The sequence below is a fragment of the Myxine glutinosa genome, chromosome 3, assembly GCF_964187855.1.
Source record: "Myxine glutinosa chromosome 3, kmMyxGlut1.1, whole genome shotgun sequence".
NCBI classification, from domain to species: domain Eukaryota; kingdom Metazoa; phylum Chordata; class Myxini; order Myxiniformes; family Myxinidae; genus Myxine; species Myxine glutinosa.
Genome location: NC_136263.1, coordinates 9974532 through 9998678, shown reverse-complemented (window position 1 = coordinate 9998678; position 24147 = coordinate 9974532). Strand labels below are relative to the sequence as shown.

General features: G+C 38.4%; 1 protein-coding gene across 3 annotated transcripts in view; it reads right to left on the bottom strand.

The window, feature by feature from the left end:
* Nucleotides 1–3793: 3793 nt before the first annotated feature.
* Nucleotides 3794–24147, bottom strand: part of LOC137414483 (actin filament-associated protein 1-like) — a 263066-nt gene continuing 242712 nt past the window's right edge. For all 3 annotated transcript variants that reach the window (XM_078773714.1, XM_078773716.1, XM_078773715.1), the window contains 4 exons: nucleotides 19749–19907; nucleotides 7883–8067; nucleotides 5579–5743; nucleotides 3794–4350 (listed from right to left, as the gene is read on the bottom strand). In XM_078773714.1, coding sequence (XP_078629840.1) covers nucleotides 4318–4350; nucleotides 5579–5743; nucleotides 7883–8067; nucleotides 19749–19907 — 542 coding nt within the window. In that variant the 3' untranslated portion in view covers nucleotides 3794–4317. The remainder of the gene's footprint in view (nucleotides 4351–5578; nucleotides 5744–7882; nucleotides 8068–19748; nucleotides 19908–24147) is intronic.

The following is a 24147-nucleotide window of genomic DNA, read 5'->3' as shown; positions in this document are numbered from 1 at the left end:
TCGAGATTTCTGGTGTATCGTCAAGATGGCCGCGTCCGAGTGCGCAGACAAGTGCATGAAGCCTACAACAAAGATTGTATAGTGCCAAGAGTCCAAGCTGGAGGTGGTGGGGTGACCGTTTGGGCTGCTTTTCATGCAGGGGGCAAAACTGACCTGGTTGTTCTGAATGGAAACCTGAACCAGTTCAAGTACAGGGCCATTCTGGAAGAAACATTGCTTCCATTTGCTCGTGCAGCCTTTCGAGGAAACTTTGTCTTCCAAGATGACAATGCACGGCCTCATCGTGCTCGCATGATCCAACACTTTCTTGCTGACCGTGGTGTAGAGCATATGGAGTGGCCTGCCATGTCCCCGGATATGAATCCGATAGAGAAATTGTGGGCAGAATTAACGCGTCAAATCGACCACTTGGACCAGCAGCCGACCTCTGTGCGTGAATTGCAGCAGGCTATTGTCACTGCATGGCAAGCGATCCCTGTCCAAACCTTGGCAAATCTCGTGAACAGCATGCCTCAACGTGTACGTGCTCTCCTGAATGCTCGTGGGGTCACACGAAGTACTGAACTGTAATTTTACTGTTCGTAATCCCAGTCGTAATTTAACTTTTGTTTTTGTTAAAAAATTTTTTGGCCAATGTGCAAAATAAAGAGATACTTCTGGAAAACGTACAGAAGTCTAACACAGTATTGTCCATGAATTGAGTTCGATATCAGTTTACATCACTTTCAAGGATCAATTTATTTGCTTCGAAATGTCAAATGTGGATTTTGTTCCTTTTAAAGGTCACATTAACAAAATGTAGAATAATTTCAACATAATTCCAATTTTTTTTTTTTTTTTTTGTATACAAGATCGAGGCTCGTGAAAGAGCGAACATTAATCACACAGAAAGACAAACAGACACACAAAACAAATAAAATCGGGAGCGGTAGACAAGATGGGGAGAGAGGGGGAAGGACACAAACACAACATTTGAGAGCAGGGACCGAGAGACATGAAATTTTGGTTCTAAGACATCTTGAAAAGTAAGTTCACCCCCACAAAAAAAATATTCCATATTAAATGCCAAGTCTGTGTGTGTGTATGTGTGTGTATATATATATATATATATATATATATATATATATATATATATATAACGTGCTGGCTAAATGGCCGAGTGGATAAAGCATCAGACTCTAAAGCTTGTGAATTTATTTTATTTTATGTATCTTGTGAAAAATGCCAGGGGGCATAGAAAAGGCCCCTTTATATAAGGGTATGTGTCATGCAGCAAAGTAGAGAAAAGAAGGGACATTCCATAGTTTATAGAAAATGTCCAACAATAGAAAAGAAGGGACATTCAAAAAAATATCGTGTGCATGCTGTACTACCCTTGTGTTCTTCGGAGGAACCAAGTAATGCTCTAGAAAAGTTCCTATAAAGGGCGCACCCTCCATCTGTCAAATAAAATACATTTACTTCTTCATGCAGGTGTATGAATCGAATTGGCACCCCTTTATAAAGAAGTGAACAGATTATGACAATGGGCTGGTTTGATAATATCTCAATACAATCATGATTTAACACAGTATTTTGTTATAGTTTTAATTTATGATTGGAATGATGCTCTTTGGAATGAAAATAGAGATATCAAGTTTAAATATGAACAATGAAATGACGTGAGGGTTTCTACTTACTAACCGTGACATTTGCGGATTCACCATACACAGATTCCCCATGGACTGGGGATACAACCATTCACACTGGGTACGTTCGCCCCCCCCACCCCCACCCAAATCATTCACAAACCGGCTGTCAATGCCTGATGTTTGACTGAAGGTGGCACAGGAATGTGGAATTTATTGGCTCCATGATTTAGCATTCACCGTTTCCTCATTGGTTGTTTGCTTTTGGCTACCCACTCATGCATAGCATGGGTACCCCACAGTCACAAGTATTTATACAGGGCGTTTCAAAAAGAGTGATACAACTTTAAATGTTTATTTACAAAGAAACAGAAACCTCCAGAATGTGAACCAAACATTTCTTGAAAGCTTATGACTTGGTATTATATATCACTGCTTACTATTGTAGTAAGTCACTGCTAGAGTTAGTTAGAGCCCAAGGTCTGAAATTGGCATGAACGCAAAATCCTTGTAATTGACGTTCTCGATGTGTGCCCGATGATTGATGTGTTCTCGATCTCTCGATGCGTGCCGAGAATTGACGTTCTTGATGCGAGATGTATTGAATCTCGATTGTTTGATGTAATTGGTGATGTGTCGATGATGTGTGCCTCGATGCGGTTCAGACAGACATTGTCCGACTCCAAAGTTATGTCCAATTTCCTGTGGGTCTCAGGTGGTTCTGCCCTCCAGAAAATGTTGTTGTGGTTGTCGATGGCACCGTTCAAGTGGAAATGGGCTTCATCACTGAACCACATCAGGTTGATCCATTTTGGGTACCACTCCATCCTGTCACTGAGCCAATTGCACATATCAAGTGTCATTCTCATGTCATCTTAACTCAGTTTATGTCTAATAGAGATGATGTGTGGGAAAAGCTTCAGTTCTTCAGTGAGGATACGCCAGCCTGATGTTGGTTTTATGCCTAGCTCCTGGGAGCGCCAGCGGCAGGACTTCTTGGGCCTGTCCACTTCAGAATCATGCATGGCGTCGATGTTGCCTTCACTCTTGGCTACTAATGCTGACCTGCCACTGTTGTCCTTGCTCTGGTTGTGCACTGTACCCTTGTGCTAAAAATGTTTCACAATACGTGGAATGGCACAATTTGTGGGTCCATCAGGTGTTCCGAAGTCATATTCCCAGCAGAAATTCCAGCGGGTGTCTACATATGATTTAGTCTCATAGCACAGGGCCACCACTTTTGTCTTCTGCTCCACTGTCAATGGTATAGTAGATGTACGGAGCGAGAAATACCAGGGAATAAATACCACGATAACACCACCAAACCCTGAAAAGGAAAACTGCATAGGTCAAAATACAAAGAAATGGCAAGAAGTCAAAGTTGTATCAATCTTTTTGAAACACCCTGAATGTGGGTATATATATATATATATTTGTCATTTTTTTTTACTCAGGTTTTGAAACCAATGCAGCAATCCTTATTAAATGTGGTGGCCTTTGCATTGGTTATCTCATGGGCCACCCTTGGGCTAAGTGTACTACTGTACTCTAAGTTGGCCTTCCAATCAGCATTATGTGAAGCCATGTGAGCAGGTGGTGCATGGCTATGCATGCAGCTGGCACAGTGGCACACATTGCCAGTAATGGCTGTGGTCTGGATGTAAATAAATAAGTAAATTAAGTTGATGGCCTTAAATGTAATGGAATTAATGTAAATGGCCTGGATGTTAGGCAGAGGATTCGTTTTTGGAGACCAATGGGTCGGGGTGGTATTGCAACAAATGCTTGACGACTATCTGGCCTTTGTTTTAATACTAGATTTCAATACTGTCTTTTCAAGACAGTTGACAATGTCTGGAAGAAGGCAATGGCAAACCACTTCCGTAGATGCCAAGAAAACAATCATGATCAGAAATTCAAGAGATACAGCTATGTTGCCTGATTATGAGCTCCCCAGGCTTTAAAGCACACAGATGACTACTGCGGAGAGCAAAGTGTTAAGATTGAGATTAATAACTAAACAAGTTGACATGAAGTTTGATAACGGGTTGTTAACTCATACAATCTAATAATGACACACAAACCTTAAATGTTATCTCTCTACCTGGGGTACAACTGCTGCGATGATCCATGAAATTCCATAAATGCGGAATCCACAACGGAAATCCAATTTGTCATAAAGAGTTGTTTTATTACTATTATTTTTCAAAACTCTAGAAATTTCCTTTGCAAGCACAAGCACGTATTTCAAAACAAATCAAAGACAAAACTGGTACAGAAATTGTAGTCAAGGTGCAACAAGGAATGTTTATAAGACGTAAACAAAGAGTTATGTTTTGTAAATGGACTGAAAATAGTTGTTGTGATAGAGCTCATTAATAAATGTGGAATGAATCAAGTATTGTCATATTCAATATGTACACAACAATTGGTAAAAAAAAAAAAAACACAAGTCCCTTTGTTGAGTTGTATTTATGAATCCCTTCATAAACGAACTTCGTCGAGCTTTCGCCTTGTTTCAAGGCCGACCGCCCTTTTGAATCCATCACAACAGCGACCATCCGGTTAACAGGACATGTCACGCCGAAACTAGCCCGGTGGCGGTGATGCATCCAAAGGATAAAATCCTTTGGCAGGAAGTGTCATGAATTCTGGTCTTTCATGAAAGTCATCATTTCATAATGAAAATTCACTTCTCAAGCACGGTCTTCATTTCCCATTCCTGCAAAACATGGCGAAGGTAACATCAGGTCTCCGTTATATTTGGTTGGTAAACCACAGCAGAAGCTGGGGTTGAATTAAGCAGCAAATAGACGACCTCAATTATAAAGCTTACAGAAAATGTCGACGTGGGAAAATAAAGTTAATAAGCAACTCGTCGATTAGAATAAAACCCACCAGGAAAATGACTCACTAACTTAGCGGAAACATGATGAACCTTTGGAATTGCATGAAAAACTTAGCAACTGTAGTTATTTGTTTTCCTTCAACTAAGTCATGAAAGTTTGCTTTAAAGACAAACTTTTCTGTACAGACAAACTTTTCTGTACAGACAAACTTTTCTGTATAGACAAACTTTTCTGTATAGACAAACTTTTATGTACAGACAAACTTTTATGTACAAACTTTTATGTACAGACAAACTTTTATGTACAGACAAACTTTTATGTACAGACAAACTTTTATGTACAGACAAACTTTTATGTACAGACAAACTTTTCTGTACAGACAAACTTTTATGTACAGACAAACTTTTATGTACAGACAAACTTTTATGTACAGACAAACTTTTATGTACAGACAAACTTTTATGTACAAACTTTTCTGTACAGACAAACTTTTCTGTATAGACAAACTTCTCTGTATAGCCAAACTTCTCTGCACATACAAACTTTTCTGTACAAACTTTTATGTACAGACAAACTTTTATGTACAAACTTTTATGTACAGACAAACTTTTCTGTACAAACTTCTATGTACAGACAAACTTTTATGTACAGACAAACTTTTATGTACAGACAAACTTTTATGTACGGACAAACTTTTATGTACAGACACACTTTTCTGTACAAACTTTTCTGTATAGACAAACTTTTCTGAATAGATAAACTTTTATGTACAGACAAACTTTTCTGTACAGACAAACTTTTTTTCTTTTCGTTCTTTATAAGTTGAAGGAAACAACTCTGATAGTACATGTCTGATAATGGAATAAATATGATGCTTCAGATCTTGCAAACCGATTCAAACAGCAGGGCAAGGAAAACGAGATTATTAAGGGGTTGTGGTCAGGTAGGTCAAGGCAGGCATGAAGGGTTTTATCTTTATAGTATTAAATTGTGCTTCTCCAGTGAAAAGTCGAATGACCGACTGCAGAAAGCTGTTGATAATTCTCCAATGCTGACAAAGGTACTCCTTATGACCAAAGAAAATCACAACATGACGCACACCTTGGTACGCTGCTGTACGGCGCCACCCTGTGCCAGCGCGTAAATAGAAGGTGGCCGATGATTCAGGGATGCTCTGCCATTAATGGGTGTAGTTCGTAGCTCCTTTTCAGCACATGTTGACTGCGGCCTTGGCTCGATACAATTCTCAGCAGCTGGTATGGGTACCTGACAGTGAAAGGATTGCTGTCTGCTTTTTCACAATCCATATTGTTTTTTTCAGTGGCTTTGGTTTAATATTTTGGATAAAACGATATATTGTTGACATGTACAGTCACGTGAAAAAGTAAGTACACCCCATGTAAAGTTTTGACTTTTTCAACACATTTCAACGTACAGCTATTTGATCTTCATTTCAACAATATTGATAGATAAAGGTGATATAATACAACAAATATCATGAAACATTTACATTTTGTAGTCCATTGTATAATTTAAATAAACATAAATGCAAATTTCGCATGTGGAAAAAGTAAGTACACCCCTACATTTATCACTACTTCAAATACCTAAAATTAGAATCAGGTGCACCAGCTCAGGTCCAAATGATTAGAACATCGTTAGAGAGGATCTTGGAGGAACCTGTCTTATTTAAACCTCAGACATTTAGTTTGGTTTGCTCTTTGTTGTTGAAGTGTGTGGCGTCACCATGGCGAGATCAAAAGAGCTCTCTGAGGCCTTCAGAAAGAAGGTTATAGATGCCTACGAGTCTGGGAGGGATTTAAAAAGATCTCCAAACAATTTGAAATCAATCATTCGACTGTCCGGAAGATCATCTACAAGTGGAGAAGATGCCAAACAACTGCCAACTTGTGCAGGCCAGGCCGCCCCAGCAAGTTCAGCCTGAGAGCAGACCGCAAGATGCTGAAAGAACTCTCCAAGGACCCCAGAATGTCATCACGGGACCTACAGGTAGCTCTTGCCACTGTTGATGTCAAAGTGCACGAGTCTACCATTAGAAAGAGGCTGCACAAATTTGATCTACATGGGAGGTGTGCCAGGAGGAAACCTTCGCTGTCCAGAAAGAACATCAGGGCAAGACTAAAGTTTGCCAATGAACACCTCGGCAAAGACCAGCACTTCTGCGACAATGTGCTCTGGACAGATGAGTCAAAGGTAGAGCTATTTGGCCACAGTACCAGAAGACATGTTTGGCGAAAACCAAAGACAGCATTTGACCACAAGAACCTGATACCAACTGTAAAGCATGGTGGTGGAAATATTATGGTTTGGGGCAGCTTTGCTGCATCAGGGCCTGGGCATCTCACCATCATATAATCCACTATGAATTCTTCATTGTACCAGAGGGTGCTTGAGGATAATGTGAGGCCATCTGTCAGAAAGCTGAAGCTCAACCGAAGGTGGACCTTGCAACATGACAATGACCCTAAACATACCAGTATATCCACCAAGGAATGGCTGAAAAGAAAGAAATGGAGGGTTCTGGAATGGCCAAGTCAAAGCCCGGATCTAAATCCCATCGAGATGTTGTGGGGGGATTTGAAATGAGCTGTGCATGCAAGAAACCCCTCAACCATCGCACCGCTGAAAGAATTCTGCATGAAGGAGTGGGCAAAAATTTCACCCAGTCGAGGTCAGAGACTAAAAAAAAAACAATAACCACCTTTAGAGGCCATTTTTCCCCGCAAGCGGGGGTTGGCCTTTTTCGGGAACCGTGGTTGTTGTTGTTTTTAGATCCCCTTTTTGAAGCAATGTTTTACGGCCGGATGCCCTTCCTGACGCCAACCCTTTTTGCCGCCTTTAACGACAAGCAGGGAATTACCAGTGAACTGGTACTCAATTTGCCGACCTCGGAAGGATGACAGGCTGAGTCAACCCCCCTGGCGTTAATTCAGCGATCGACCGCGATTCGAACCCAGGATCCTAGGATCCTAAGCCGGCACCCTAGCCGCTAGCCCAACACCAGGGTTTTCGATGTCAGAGACTGGTAGACAGTTATACGAAACGCCGACTTGAGGTTGTTTCTGCCAAAGGGGGCAATACCACGTTTTAGAGCCAAGGGTGTACTTACTTTTTTCACATGCGAAATTTGCATTTATGTTTATTTCAATTATACAATGGACTACAAAATGTAAATGTTTCATGATATTTGTTATATTATATCACCTTTATCTATCAATATTGTTGAAATGAAGATCAAATAGCTGTATGTTGAAATATGTTGAAAAAGTCAAAACTTTACATGGGGTGTACTTACTTTTTCACGTGACTGTATATTTTTCAGTGACCGTGGGGTGTCAATGAGTTGGTGATATGGACAAGACCAGAAGCATGAATCCACTATACCTGGGAGTCAGGAAAACGAGGTTGGATAGATAGGCCCATAGATGGTCCTCCAGCCAAGGCCATGTGCAGCTCTTCCTTCACACTTTTCAACTTAAGCTCCACATCCACACGCTCCACCTCACATGCCCTGCACGAGGTATCCAAAGCTTGCAGTTCATCAATGACCGCTTCTTGCTGCGGAGTTTCTGTCCAAACAAAGATAACCGGGTAAGATTTCACTCCATCATTTACTGAGAAAATGCGGGTAGCTTCATTTACTGGGGTCACAGCTGTGTCGCTGATGCAGTGCCCCCTGCAGGTTGGAGTAGGAATTAGTAATTTGTTCAGGGTGTCAGTGATTGCTCGCCTACTCTCCGAGAAGGCCACCGACCGACTAATGTCGGCAAACGGGACCTCCAGTTTAACAACCATCCAAGGGATGGCACATACTTCCATTTATCACCCCACCTGTGAAACTGGAGAAAGGTTTGTATCTGGGTCGAGATTTCGACCCAGGCTATACACAGCCCAGAGTGGAGTGTGCATAAGTTTAAGCTATCCTGCCAGGCCTCTGAGTCGTGCTAAGATGTTAGGTTTGCAAAAAGTAAGCACGCTCAGTTCAATCATTGTATGCTTCATTAATGCACCTTGAACTATTAGATGCAACTTAATGTACTTCCCAGTAATTATGCAGGAGCACCCATAACTAGCCTTTGTTCAGGGTCTCAGATTGGTTGCAAAATGCATAATTGTGTCGGATGTGATTGACGACCAATCAGGGATACAAATGGTAAGACATGGTTGGCAGCTTCCGTTTTAAATACTGCGAAATTAAATGTAGTTTATTTTCAATGTTGCATTCTTAAATAATGGGATGTAAAGTGAAATATTTAATTATGATCAGAACAAGAAATTGTTGTTTCTTTCAACTACAGGGTGTTTCAAAAAGACCTGGACAACTTTGGTTGTTAATATAATTATTACCACAGATGAAACAACAATACTTTTTGTTTTATATGATACAGACACTCATAGTTTTCTTTATTTTCAGGTCTGGTGGTTTAATGTAAAATAAAATGGCGAGTCCACAGGAGAAAGCTCAGTGCGTCGAATGGTTCATCGAGAGGTGATCCGACAAGCAAGTTCAGCGTAATTTCCATACAAGGTATGGAAGGAATCCACCTTTACAGCCTAATATCAGAAAGAGGTACAGGAGATTTAAGGAGACAGGAAGTTGTCAGAAACAGAAAAGTATTGGTCGACCAAGCACAAGTGCAGCAGACGTTGAACAAGTGCGTGAATCATTTCAACAAAGTACCATAAAGTCAATCCGACGCACATTCAGTGAACTGGGACTACCAACCACCACTGTACACAGGATTTTGCATAAAAAGACTGAAGTTTTATGTCTATATGGTGTAGATTCTGCAGTAACTCAAACCAAATGACAGACCCAAATGCTTGGAAATGCTCAGTCACATAGAGGACGACGAAGATTACCTGAAAAAGGTCATGTTCACAGACATTGCTTGTTTTCATGTATCGGGGAAGGTCAACCGGCACAATGTGAAGGCCTTGTAGGTGGATAACAGTTGTGTGCCAAGGAAGGAATTTTCATGATTGAGGATACCCAGAGGGCCACTGGCTTTAGAGGTCAACTTAGAAGTGTTGTTTGCCCAAGCAATATCATAGCTTATAGTTCTGCAGGAGGATTGTTAAGAAAATAGATGGCAGGGTTTGCCAGACAGTACTTTTGTTGTGACAGAGTGAGAGTGTGATATTTGTCAGGGTTGAAAGACCTGTTCCAAGTGTTTGACCAATTAATGATTCTATCAAGGTATAAAGAGGAGAAAGAGGCTGCAGTATGCCTGTCTAGAGGATGCACGATGTCATGGCAGAGCATGGAGTCATCAGCAAATAGACAGAGGATTTTCAAGAGAGTCAGAGAGATTATTTATGAAGATCAGGAATAGGACTGGGCACAGAACACTGCCTTGGGGTACTCCAGCCTTGACAGGGAGAGAAGATGAAAGGATTCCATTGAGACCAACGCATTGGCTACAGCATTATAGGAAGTCAGTGAGCCATATGTGGAGATAGTCTAGAATGCAATAGGATGAGATATGGAAAGCAAGGCGAGGTGCCAGATTGTATTGAATGCTCAATATATGTCAAGAGAGGAGGCCTCGATCTCGCGTCTGACATTGAGGGCTGACTTTGATGGGAGAGTTTCAGCAGCATGTACAAGGTAGAGTGACCTCATCTGGATCCAAATTGATGACCTGAGATGAGTTAGTAGGAGAAAAGGAAGGATTTGATGTCATCAACTGTGATGATGGATTCCATGACCTTGCTGATGATTTCAATTGAGCTGATAGGTTTGAAATAAAGGAGATAGGTTTTTCACCTTGTTTATGTATTCCAGTTATCTTGGCTGACTTCGAAGCAGCTCTTAAGATATCAAGAGCAAATTATAGCAAATTTTATGGTGAAAATTTTCTCTAGAGCAAATTATAGGGTGACAAGGGCAGAGAGGATGTGCCAGCGCAGTGGGGCAGGTTTTTAGGACTCGTGAGTTGATGCTGTCTTGTTCAGTTGCCGAAGCAGAGTCGTGGGTTGCCAAAACCTTCTCCACCTTCTCAGGTGCATAAAACATGGAGTACAGGAGCAGTTGGGTATGACTGAGAAGGATGGGTACTGAGAGTGATGGGTTAACAACAATAATTGGAAACAAACACAGAATTGAGGCATTCGGGAGATGAGTTGGCAGTGGCGCCATTTGAAGAGAGGAAAGGGATGTAAGGGGAGCAAACTCCAGAAACAGACTTGACAAGGCACCACCAGGTTTAGAGGAGGGAGGCAAGTTTGAAAGTTCAATCTTGATGTTGGACAGATGTTGTTTTCTGGCTCTTGTGAGAGTAGACACACACTTGTTGCGGGCTTTGTGAAATGATCGGGGTTTGCTTCTTTTTTTTTTTTTTTTTTTTTTTTGTATACAAGATCGAGGCTCGTGAAAGAGCGAACATTAATCACACAGAAAGACAAACAGACACATCAAACAAATAACATCGGGAGCGGTAGACAAGATGGGGAGAGAGGGGGAAGGACACAAACACAACATTTGAGAGCAGGGACCGAGAGACATGGAGACATCGAGAGAACTGTGGGAGGGAGAGGGCTTTGTGGGGGAGGCATGGGAAGGCGGGGGGGGGGGGGGGGATGGGAGAGGTATAAAACATATGGACACTGCCAAGACTTCCAGGAAAGAAGTTGGAATTTCAAACAAGGTGGATCTGGGGTGAATTAGTGGGGGTAGAAAAGATCAAGGTTTTGGATGGGGGAAGATAAGAGATGGTGGTGAACAGCTGTTTTGAAGACCTGGAGGGAGGAGTGTGATTGAAGTGAGTGTGGGAGTTTGTTCCAGAGGCGGGAGAAAAGAGGAATGAAAGAGTGAAGGTGAGCAGAGAGCCGAGATTTCGGCAGTTTAACCATCAGAGGGTGGCTGGCAGATCTTGTGCGACCTGTAGGAATATTTGGGGGACAGAGCACAGAGAGAGCTGGGGGAGCAAGGCCGGAGAGGAGTCGGTAGAAGACAGAAAGACCACCTACCTGCCTGCGGTGAGTGAGTGAAAGGCCCTCAGAGATAGCTTCATCGCGGGAGATTCCAATGATTCTGAAAGCTTTGGATTCAACAGCATGAAGCCGAGCCAGGTGTGAGGCAGGAGCACCAGCCCATAGAGGAGAACAGTATTCCATTGAGCTGCGGATGAAAGCCTTGTATGTGGTGAGGAGCTCAGGTGTGCCTAGGAAGGACTTTGCACGACGGAGGATGCCCAGTCGGCGACTGGCTTTGGAGGCCAGCTTGGAAATGTGGTTTTCCCAAGAAAGATCATGGCAGATAGTGAGACCCAAAAGCTTGAGCGACAGAACTTCTTGGAGAGGATTGTTGAGAAAGTAGATGGGAGGGTTGTCCAGTCGATCTTTTCGGAGAGACATAGTAAGAGTGTGAGATTTGTCAGGATTGAAAGACATGTTCCACATGTTTGACCAGTCTGTGATTTTGTCCAGGTCTTCAGAGAGTGAGGAGGCTGCAGACTGCCGATCTGAGGGAAGAGGAATGGAGCGGCAGAGAGTGGAGTCATCAGCAAAGAGATACAGAGGATTTTCCAGAGAGTCGGAGAGATCATTGATAAAGACCAGAAAAAGCACAGGGCCCAGCACACTGCCTTGGGGAACTCCAGCCTGAACGGGAAGGGGAGATGAGAGAAATCCATTCAGGGCCACACGTTGACTACGACCAGAGAGGAAGTCCGCAAGCCATGCATGGAGATTTCCATGGATACCATAGGAGGAGAGTTTGGTGAGCAGAGCTGGGTGCCAGACCGTATCGAAGGCACGTGATATGTCAAGGGAGACAGCTCTGATTTCCTGTTTGGCATTGAGGACCTCCATCCATTGTTGAGACAGCAGAAGCAGCATGTCCAGAGTAGAGTGACCTGGTCTGAAACCAAATTGATGATCAGAGATCAAGCCATTGGAGAAGAGGAAAGATTTCATATCCGAAGCAATGATGGATTCCATGACTTTGCTGATAATTAGGAGCAGGCTGATTGGTCTGTAGTTGCAAGGATCTGTTTTTGCACCTTTTTTGTGTAAAGCGGTAATGTTTGCTGATTTCCAGGATGCTGGCAGATGACCTTGAGCAAAAGATAGGGTGAAAAGAACAGAGAGAGGGTGAGATAGAGCGGCAGAGCAGGATTTTAGGACCCGTGGGCTGATGCCATCTGGTCCAGTTGCAGAATCAGAGTCGAGGTTTGACAATAACTCCTCCACCTTGTCAGGAGAGAAGGTCACAGAGTCCAGGAGCAGTTTGGTTCGACTGGGAAAGGTGGGAACAGAGAGAGATGGGTTTGGGACTAAGGATTTTGAGGCAAACACAGAGTTGAGGCATTCGGCTTTGTCACGTGCGATGTCAACTGTGTGGCCATTTGAGGTAAGGGAGGGGATGGAGGGGGAACAAACACCAGAAACGGATTTGACCAGACGCCACCAGGATTTGGAGGAAGGAGACAGGTTTGAGAGTTCATTCTTGAGTGAGGAGAGATAGTGCTTCCTGGCACTCCTGAGGGTAGACACACACTTGTTCCGAGCTTGGTGGAAGGAACTGAGATTTCCTTCAGTTGGATTAGCCTTCCAAGAGGCAAAGGCAAGTTGTTTCAGGGCAACTGCCTCACCACAAGATTCAGTGTACCATGGACGGGAGGAAGGGTAAGACAACTGAAGGCGAGATGGGATAAATTTGTGCATGAGAGAGATCAGTTTGCTTTGGAAGAATTCCCAGGAAGAATTGATGTCAGAGGCAGTGGAGATGGGAGACCAATCCAGACGATTGATGGCTGCTTGAAGACCGTCCCAGTCGGCCTGAGTGAAATGCCAGACTCGTCGACGCTGAGGTGGCTCTCTGAGAATGGCCAGAGAGATGTCCACTTTGACAAGCACATGATCAGAAGAACCGATTGGAGCAGAAGAAGAGCAGCAGACATTAGCAGGGAAGTTAGTCATAACCAAGTCTAGAAGAGAAGATACTCCATTGGCTGAGATCCGGGTCGGGAAATTGACAGATTGTGTCAATCCCAGTGAGTCACAGAAGTCCTTTGCTGAGGTGCCATGACTGGTGAGAGAGGAACCCACACCCAACCAGGTGGCATGATGACAATTGAAGTCACCACATATGAGGAAGAGAGAGTTGGGATGAGTGGATAGAAGTTGGTCCATGTTGTCAGACAGTGAAATGTAGATGGAGTCATTACTGTTTGGGGGACGGTACAGAACACATATGAACAAAAGGTGGGAGCGGAGAGGAAGCCATAGCCAGAGGTACTCCTGGGGGTGAGGAGGAGAGAGGGCAGTGCAAGGAGAGTGAGGAAGAGAGTTTTTGATAAAGATAGCCACCCCACCACCAGGCCGAGGCTCAGGTCTATCATACCGGAGGAGGGAGTAATCAGGAAGAGATATTAAGGAATCAGAGACATCTTGAAGGAGGAAAGTCTCTGTTAAGCAGATCAAGTCTGGATTGTCAGAAGCAACCTGTATGGAGAGATCAGTCAGGTTTGAGCGAAGGCCCCGGATGTTTGAGGTCCATACCGTTAATGAAGAGAGAGGGGGAGCATCGGGTACAGGACAGGGGAGGGGAGGAGTAGGGTAAGATGAAGGATGAGAGGGGGAGGTAGGGAGAGCAGTTGTTAGTGTGTCAGCGATTGCAGAAGAGTTCCAAGAAAGGGAAGGATGAGGAGGATGAAAGGTTTGAAGGTGAAGGGATGAGGCACAGAGAGGGGTTGTTTGAGGGGGGGCAGAGGAAAGAAGAAGGTTGGGGGGGGGGGGGGTGGAGGTATGAGATAGAAGGGAGACGAAGTGGGGAGGAGGCAGCTTTGAGGAGGAGGGGGGAGGAGGGAGAATTGGAGAGGAATGGTATGGGGGGAGATTTGAATGGGAGGGGTTGGGGGGGAGATTTGAATGGGAGGGGTTGGGGGGGAGTTTTGAAGGGGAGGAGTGAGGGGGGAGTTTAGGAGGGGAAGGGCAAGGGGGGAGTTCAGGAGTGGAAGGGCAAGGGGGGAGTTCAGGAGTGGAGGGGTAGGGGGGGAGTTTAAGAGTGGCGGGGCAAGGGGGGAGTTTAGGAGTGTAGGTGCAAGGGGAGGGATTTGGATGGGAGGGGCAAGAGGGGAGTTTAGAAAGTGGATGATTAATGAAAGACGAACATTGAAAACAAATTGGGTTTGTTGTGATTTTCAAGTTAGCAATCCGGTTCAGAATGATGGAGGAGGGATGGAATGAATGTGAATTTAGACCATGTAGTGAGGGAGACGTATAAGATATTGAATTTCTTTTTTTTGAGGTGGAATGAGTTGGAGAGGAAATTGAGAAAAGCCTTTTAAATAGGAAGAAAAACAGCGTGTTGTAAAATACCACTGAGTAAAACACTGAAGGGGAAAGGTTATACATATTTAAATAATATTTAAACAGAACCGTGAACAATCTTATGTGCACAAAAATATCAACGGGGGGAGAGCCGAGAGGGACCACCACGAGTCACGTGAAGGGCAAACGGTGGATGGCAAGGAGTTAATGGGGGTGGGGCGAACAGCACACCTGGACAGAAAATACAGGATGAGTCAACAGTACACGTGGAGAAAGGAAAATAAATGTTTTTGGTTTTTTTTTTTGTTGTTTGGTTTTTGGGGGTGGGGGGGGGGGAGGTGGGGATTTAGAACGTTAGACAGAGTATTATGTTCGGGGTAGAAGGGAAAAAAACTAAGAGCCAAGCAAAACACGATTAAGATAACAAACACCGAAGGGGGTACAACTACAAGGTCGCACACGAGGAGCAGAACACGATTAAATGATGTTGGATTTGCCTTTGATTGGAGAGGATGCTTTCTGTTGGATTTGCCTTTCAGGACGATAAGGTAAGTTGGTTTAAGGCAACTGCCTCACCACAGGATTCAGAGTAACAATAACTGGAGGATGTGTAAGATAACTGAAGACAAGACGGGACGAATCCGTGCCTAAGAAGGAGTAGATTTCTGTGTGAAGAATTCCCAGGCTGAATTCATATCAGGGGTAGTAGATATAGGAGACAAGTGCCAAAGTGTGATGGCTGCTCGCAGTCCCTGCCAGTTTGCCTGAGTGAATTGCCAGACTCGCTGGCATTGAAAATCTAGGGCTGCCTGAGTGGGGGGGGGGGGGGGGGGGGGGGGGAGAGGATGGAAATGTGGGAGGGTAGGACAATTGAGAAGGTGGGAGAGGCTGGAGTGAATGGGGGAGGGGGGGTGAGAGGGGGAAGTTGGGAGGAGATGTGGGGAAGGGGAAGATGGGATGGGAGGAAGTAGAGTGAAATGGAAGCTTTAAGGTGGTGTGGTGAGGGTACGCAGAAAGAGGGGACATGAAGTGGAGGGATGCTGAAGAGGGGGACACAGAGAAGGGGTGGGGTTGGAAAATTAAAAATTTCTCCCACCTCCGGGCAAGGTGAGGCCTGGCCAGCGACTTTGTTAAAGACTTGGCTGAAGAACATTTCCCAGTCAAATCCACCGAAAGGCTCACCACCACGTAATTCAAAACACCTCACCACCACGTTATTCAAAACACCTCACCACCACGTAATTCAAAACACCTCACCACCATGTTATTAAAAACACTTCACAACTACGGAAACAAAAGTATGAGGAAGTAGTTCAGTGACAACACGGACACTGCACAGATATGTAAATACAGTGGTGAAGTGATGGGGGGCGGAGGGGGCGACCGCACCAGGCGCGAAGTGGATGTGGGCGCCAAATGACATCCTCAAAAAAAGCGTTTTCATGCTCCACTTGGTTGTATTGTATATAAATTATAATACAATGAACTCGTGAGATCACGAGAAGCAACTTTCAGATCCACGTTTTACAGTTTAATCTCCGTGCTTTGTGTCAATGTGTCAGGTCGATGTTTATAAACTCCTTTCCATCCAGATTCACTTTTTTCCTAATTCCTATTTATATCACCTCACATAGTAAATAAATCTGTGTTACGGTGTTAGTAATTATCGGGCTGCCTGCTGCATAGATCTCTTATCTTGTACAATGAGGTTTAATATGCACTCGGTAACATGGAGATCGTCCATTGGCCCAAGGGATGGAGGGGTGTAACTGTTGGACGTTTGTTATGTAATTACGTCGATTATATCTAGATATCTCATTGGCTCAAGGGATGGAGGGGTGTAACTGTTGGACGTTTGTTATGTAATTACGTCGACCATATCTAGATATCTCACAGTGTTATGCCCCAATCAGCGAAGGCCAGGATCACGTGTCAAGTGAGTTATTTAACTTCCTTGCCTTCCTCTGCTGCTCTGGCTCATCAGCTCTAGTCTCGAAGCCATATAAATACCACACCATGCTGCATAGAAATACCACACCATACTGCATGTATGTTTGATGTAGTTGTTGTTAACGGTCTTGTAGAATACCTGCCTGCTCTACTTCTTCAGCATTGGTTTACCTTTCACCAAGCCAGGTCTGCTTGGACCAGGGCAGGGATTATACGTTTGCTTTATTATTGCCAAATGGTACGAATATTATTATTGTTATTAATATTATTAGTATTAACAAATGCTTTGTTACAATGTTATCATTGTTTTGGTAGTTATTTTGTAATAGGAATACCATGCCATGGAAGGACCTATTAAACTGCTCTATAAACCTTAACATGGCGCGTGTTTAGAAACAAAGGAATTCTTCCTGATTCTTTGTAGTTAATGAGCCTAATAAGACATGCATATAAGACAGGCATGTTCGATGTTGATATATGAATAAAATACATACAAAAAGAAGAGTATTGTTTATGCTCACTCACCCTCCTCGAGTTCAACGAAAGTGAGCTACAGTTTACAGTTACGGTTTTACATTACAGTTTGTGCACACGTACATATATAAACACATACAAGCACATATTCATATACTGTTTATATTTATATAAATACACTGCCTTAACATTTGTTAACGACATATATGAAGGTAAAAGGGATGTTTATGAAAAAATTAAGTGAATGAGTTCCAGTGAATGAGTTGAATGAGTTAGGGTGATTGAATGAGTTGGAACATCCATTAATCGTCCAAAGTTATGCCATGAGGGAATTTTGTCCGAAGTTTGTGAATCCAAAAAGACTCACGTCTCAGAATTGTGGTTTGTGATCAATTTGTAATCGATTCAATGGCAGAGATTTGAATGTCGTTTATTGAGTGATCTGGTTGATTAAAATGTGCAGTATAAGTTATAGATTTGCTCTGATTGGTGTGAAAGTTACTGATCTCTGACCGTCTGTATTGAGGCGTGTGTAGAGTGTGTTTTCAGTTTTTCCAACATATCGTTTGGTGCACTTTTGACAGGTGATTGGGTATATGACCCATGTAGATTTACAGTCCATATAGGAGGTGATGGGAAAAAAAAAAATTTTTTTTAACGGATTTAACAACGGATTTAATTTAACGGATTTTTTTTTTTTTTTTTTTTTTTAATAGGAGGTGATGGGGAATATTTTTGACGAGATAAGCTCGATGTCATCATCTTACTATAATTCACCAAATGTCCGTCCGTCTGTCTGTCTGTCTGTTCTAAGGTACCGTAAAAAATGCTGAACCGATCGCAAAGATATTTTGGGTGGATAATCCTGGGATCTCCAGGAGTAAAATAGGCTATTTAGTTTTCCCAATTTCAGCTTTAGTCTCCAGCATTCTCAGGTTTGGACTCCCGCGTAACATTCGCGTTCGCATAACGTTCATTGTTCTCATTGTGACGATGTTGTTTTCCCGGGTGCCGCACAAACGGCTGCACCAATCGCTGCACAGCTGCACCGATCGAACTCGGTGAACTCGGACAAGACCTTTTATAAGAACACGGGTTGAATCCCTGCTAAAGAGAATTCTAACCCATTTCAACTGAAGCAAACACGTATTGGGAGTACATACGACATAGTGATTGTGAACATGATTATCGATCACGATTCACGATCATCACGATCATAGTGCATCGATCACTGTGGGACATTTGGTGAATTATAGTAAGATACTGTTTAGATTTTAATGATTTGCGTGTGATATGATTTAACGGATGTTTATATGAATCGTTTAAAATAAAAAAAGCCTTCAATTTCTAATATTTTACCTTTTCATTTGGGCCTCCCAATGGAAGCTCCGCCCATAGGGCGGGTACCGTTGCTAGTCAATATAACGTACCCAGGAATGGAGCTTTGATGAGGTTGTGCATAGATTTTGGCCTCTATCATTCCCATTAAAATGTTGAAGTACGACGGTGCAACAGGGGTACCCATAGCGGTGCCCTTAGTTTGAATGTAATGTCTGTTGAATTGGAAATTATTCAATTTGAGCGTCAGTTCCAATTGGCGCATAAGGCCTTGGGTGGGTGGTATTGGGACTTGTCGTGTATCCAGTGCTTTGCGGCATGCAGACTGGCCTTCTGAATGTACAATATTAGTGGAGAGGGATGTACCATCTTCCGTGACTAAAATTATTCCGGAGTTTAAAGGTGAGTATTTTCCGTTCAATCCTTGGATGTGTCAGAAAACTGGTTGTGTCCTTCAGGTTCGAGATTGTGTTTATATAAATATAAACAGTATATGAATACGTGCTTGTATGTGTTTATATATGTACGCGTGCACAAACTAACGTAAAACTGTAACTGTAAACTGTAGCTCACTTTCATTGAACTTGAGGATGGTGAGTGAGCATAAACGGTACTCTTCTTTTTGTTTGCATTTTATTCATATATCAACATCACACATACCTGTCTTATTTGCATGCCTGCTGTTCTTGTAGACCAAGAAGAAGCCCTGGTCGAAAGCTTGTCTGAAAATTAAAGATCGACTGTCTCGGAGCTACGTCCACTACTTATTTAATTTCTTCCGATTATTTATTAAATGCAAATGACGCACCCTGCTTGTATTGTGGAGTTTCTGCTATTTCTTACAGTTATACGTATATATATATATATATATACAGTATATATATATATATATATATATATATATATATATATATATATATATATATATATATATATATATATATATATATATATATATATATATATATATATATATATATATATATATATACAGTATATATATATATATATATATATATATATATATATATATATATATATATATATATATATATATATATATACATACACATATACAGTATATATCATGTCATGAAGGTAAGAATATGAATGAATGAATGATCGTTTTAAGGCCATTTTTCCCTGCTAGAGCAGATATAAAAGGTAAGAATATAAATAAATAAAAATACATGTGCAGTCAAATGTATACCTTGAGAGGATTGTGCAATTTGTCGCAAACGTTTTCGTTCAAGACGAAGATTGGCAAGCTTTGCGATCAATTCATTGCGTCTTTCCTCCAGCCGATCATGCTCTGCCTGCAGACGTCGAGCATCTGCCTCCACTCTCCAACGGCCATAGGTCATGCCACCTGCACCATGCACACCCCAGCTCACATTCTCATTGTAATAAAACAAATCAAATGTTTGTTTTTGTAATCATGACTTCAGTGTTTATAAAAAAACAGCTTACCTTCTGGAAGAATTACTTGTATATCACACAAAGTATATTGAATTTATTTATGACAAAAATAAAATATATATCCTATAAAGTATATTGAATTTAGTTATGACAAAAATAAAATATATATCATATAAAGTATATTGAATTTAGTTATGACAAAAATAAAATATACATCATACAAAGTATATTGAATTTAGTTATGACAAAAATAAAATATATGTCATATAAAGTATATTGAATTTAGTTATGACAAAAAAAATAAATATGTCATGTAAAGTATATTGAATTTAGTTATGACACAAATAAAATATATATCATATCAAGTATATTGAATTTAGTTATGGCAAAAAAAAAAAAATCATATAAAGTATATTGAATTTAGTTGACAAAAATAAAATAAAAATCACATAAAGTATATTGAATTTAGTAATGACAAAAATAAAATATATATCATATAAAGTATATTGAATTTCGTTATGACAAAAATAAAATATATATCATATAAAGTATATTGAATTTAGTTATGACAAAAATAAAATATGTATCATATAAAGTATGTTGAATTTAGTTATGACAAAAATAAAATATATATCATATAAAGTATATTGAATTTAGTTATGACAAAAATAAAATATATATCATATAAAGTATATTGAATTTAGTTATGACAAAAATAAAATATATATCATATAAAGTATATTGAATTTAGTTATGACAAAAATAAAATATATATCATGTAAAGTATATTGAATTTAGTTGACAAAAATAAAATATATATCACAGAAAGTATATTGAATTTAGTTGACAAAAATAAAATATATATCATATAAAGTATATTGAATTTAGTTGACAAAAATAAAATATATATCACAGAAAGTATATTGAATTTAGTTGACAAAAATAAAATATATATCACGTAAAGTATATTGAATTTAGTTATTGCAAAAATAGAAAATATATCATATAAAGTGTATTGAATTTAGTTATGACAAAAATAAAATATATATCATATCAAGTATATTGAATTTAGTTATGACAAAAATAAAATATATATCATATAAAGTGTATTGAATTTAGTTATCACAAAATTAAAATATATATCATATAAAGTATATTGAATTTAGTTATGACAAAAATAAAATATATATCATATCAAGTATATTGAAGTTAGTTTTGACAAAAATAAAATATATATCATATAAAGTATATTGAATTTAGTTGACAAAAATAAAATAAAAATCACATAAAGTATATTGAATTTAGTAATGACCAAAATAGAAAATATATCATATAAAGTATATTGAATTTAGTTATGACAAAAATAAAATATATATCATATCAAGTATATTGAATTTAGTTATGACAAAAATAAAATATATATCACATAAAGTATATTGAATTTAGTTAAGACAAAATTAATATATATATCATATAAAGTATATTGAACTTAGTTATGACAAAAATAAAATATATATCATATAAAGTATATTGAATTTAGTTATGACAAAAATAAAATATATATCATATAAAGTATATTGAATTTAGTTATGACAAAAATAAAATATATATCGTATAAAGTATATTGAATTTAGTTATGATAAACATAAAATATATATCATATGAAGTATATTGAATTTAGTTGTGACAAAAATAAAATATATGTCATATCAAGTATATTGAATTTAGTTATGACAAAAATAAAATATATATCATATAAAGTATATTGAATTTAGTTATGACAAAAATAAAATATATATCATAGAAAGTATATTGAATTTAGTTATGACAAAAATAAAATATATATCATATAAAGTATATGGAATTTAGTTATGACAAAAATAAAATTTATATCATATCAAGTATATTGAATTTAGTTATGGCAAAAAAATATGTATATCATATAAAGTATATTGAATTTAGTTATGACAAAAATAAAATATATGTCATATAAAGTATATTGAATTTAGTTATGACAAAAAGAAAATATATATCATATCAAGTATATTGAATTTAGTTATGGCAAAAAAAAAAAAATCATATAAAGTATATTGAATTTAGTTATGACAAAAATAAAATATATATCATATAAAGTATATTGAATTTAGTTATGACAAAAATAAAATATATATCATATAAAGTATATTGAATTTAGTTATGACAAAAATAAAATATATCTATCTATAATTCCAGTAATCTCTGTACGTTTGTACGTCTGTTTGTCTGTGACCGCTGTTTCTCGACAACCACGGGTCCGATATACTTTTAACTTGCCAGGTATATTGCTGGGGACCCGAGGATGTGCCTTTTCAAGGTTTCATATTAATCGGACAATTACTTACCGAGCTATGTCCAAAAAACGATTCAACCAATCAGAGAGCAGCGAACTAGCGCGTGTGCCGAACGTGGCGGACACACTCTGCCTCGGATGGCACATTTGAGAGCGTATTCATTTATTTCACGTTTGCAAACTATGTTGGCGTTAAACTATGTTTTAAAACTAATAAAAACGATTTTGCGATTCATTCGCTTTCCTGCGCGTTTGTGCACGCGATGGCGATTTCTTTACCAAACTCCGGAAGCCGTTCGCTTTGGACCAAACCATTTCATGTAAATAGAGGGGGGGGATATAATTTTAGATATAGATATAGTACGGGCAATGCCCTAGTATCATATAAAGTATATTGAATTTAGTTATGACAAAAATAAAATATATATCATATAAAGTATATTGAATTTAGTTATGACAAAAATAAAATATATATCATATAAAGTATATTGAAGTAAGTTGACAAAAATAAAATATATATCATATAAAGTATATTGAATTTAGTTATGAGAAAAATAAAATATATATCGTATAAAGTATATTTAATTTAGTTATGACAAAAATAAAATATATATCATATAAAGTATATTGAATTTAGTTATGACAAAAATAAAATATGTATCATATAAAGTATGTTGAATTTAGTTATGACAAAAATAAAATATATATCATATAAAGTATATTGAATTTAGTTATGACAAAAATAAAATATATATCATAGAAAGTATATTGAATTTAGTTGACAAAAATAAAATATATATCACGTAAAGTATATTGAATTTAGTTGACAAAAATAAAATATATATCACAGAAAGTATATTGAATTTAGTTGACAAAAATAAAATATATATCACGTAAAGTATATTGAATTTAGTTGACAAAAATAAAATATATATCACAGAAAGTATATTGAATTTAGTTGACAAAAATAAAATATATATCATATAAAGTATATTGAATTTAGTTGACAAAAATAAAATATATATCACAGAAAGTATATTGAATTTAGTTGACAAAAATAAAATATATATCACGTAAAGTATATTGAATTTAGTTATTGCAAAAATAGAAAATATATCATATAAAGTATATTGAATTTAGTTATGACAAAAATAAAATATATATCATATCAAGTATATTGAATTTAGTTATGACAAAAATAAAATATATATCATATAAAGTATATTGAATTTAGTTATCACAAAATTAAAATATATATCATATAAAGTATATTGAATTTAGTTATGACAAAAATAAAATATATATCATATCAAGTATATTGAAGTTAGTTTTGACAAAAATAAAATATATATCATATAAAGTATATTGAATTTAGTTGACAAAAATAAAATAAAAATGACATAAAGTATATTGAATTTCGTAATGACAAAAATAGAAAATATATCATATAAAGTATATTGAATTTAGTTATGACAAAAATAAAATATACATCATATCAAGTATATTGAATTTAGTTATGACAAAAATAAAATATATATCACATAAAGTATATTGAATTTAGTTAAGACAAAATTAATATATATATCATATAAAGTATATTGAACTTAGTTATGACAAAAAAAAAAATATATCATATAAAGTATATTGAATTTAGTTATGACAAAGAAAATATATATCATATAAAGTATATTGAATTTAGTTATGACAAAAATAAAATATATATCATATGAAGTATATTGAAGTTAGTCATTACAAAAATAAAATATATATCGTATAAAGTATATTGAATTTAGTTATGACAAACATAAAATATATATCATATCAAGTATATTGAATTTAGTTGTGACAAAAATAAAATATA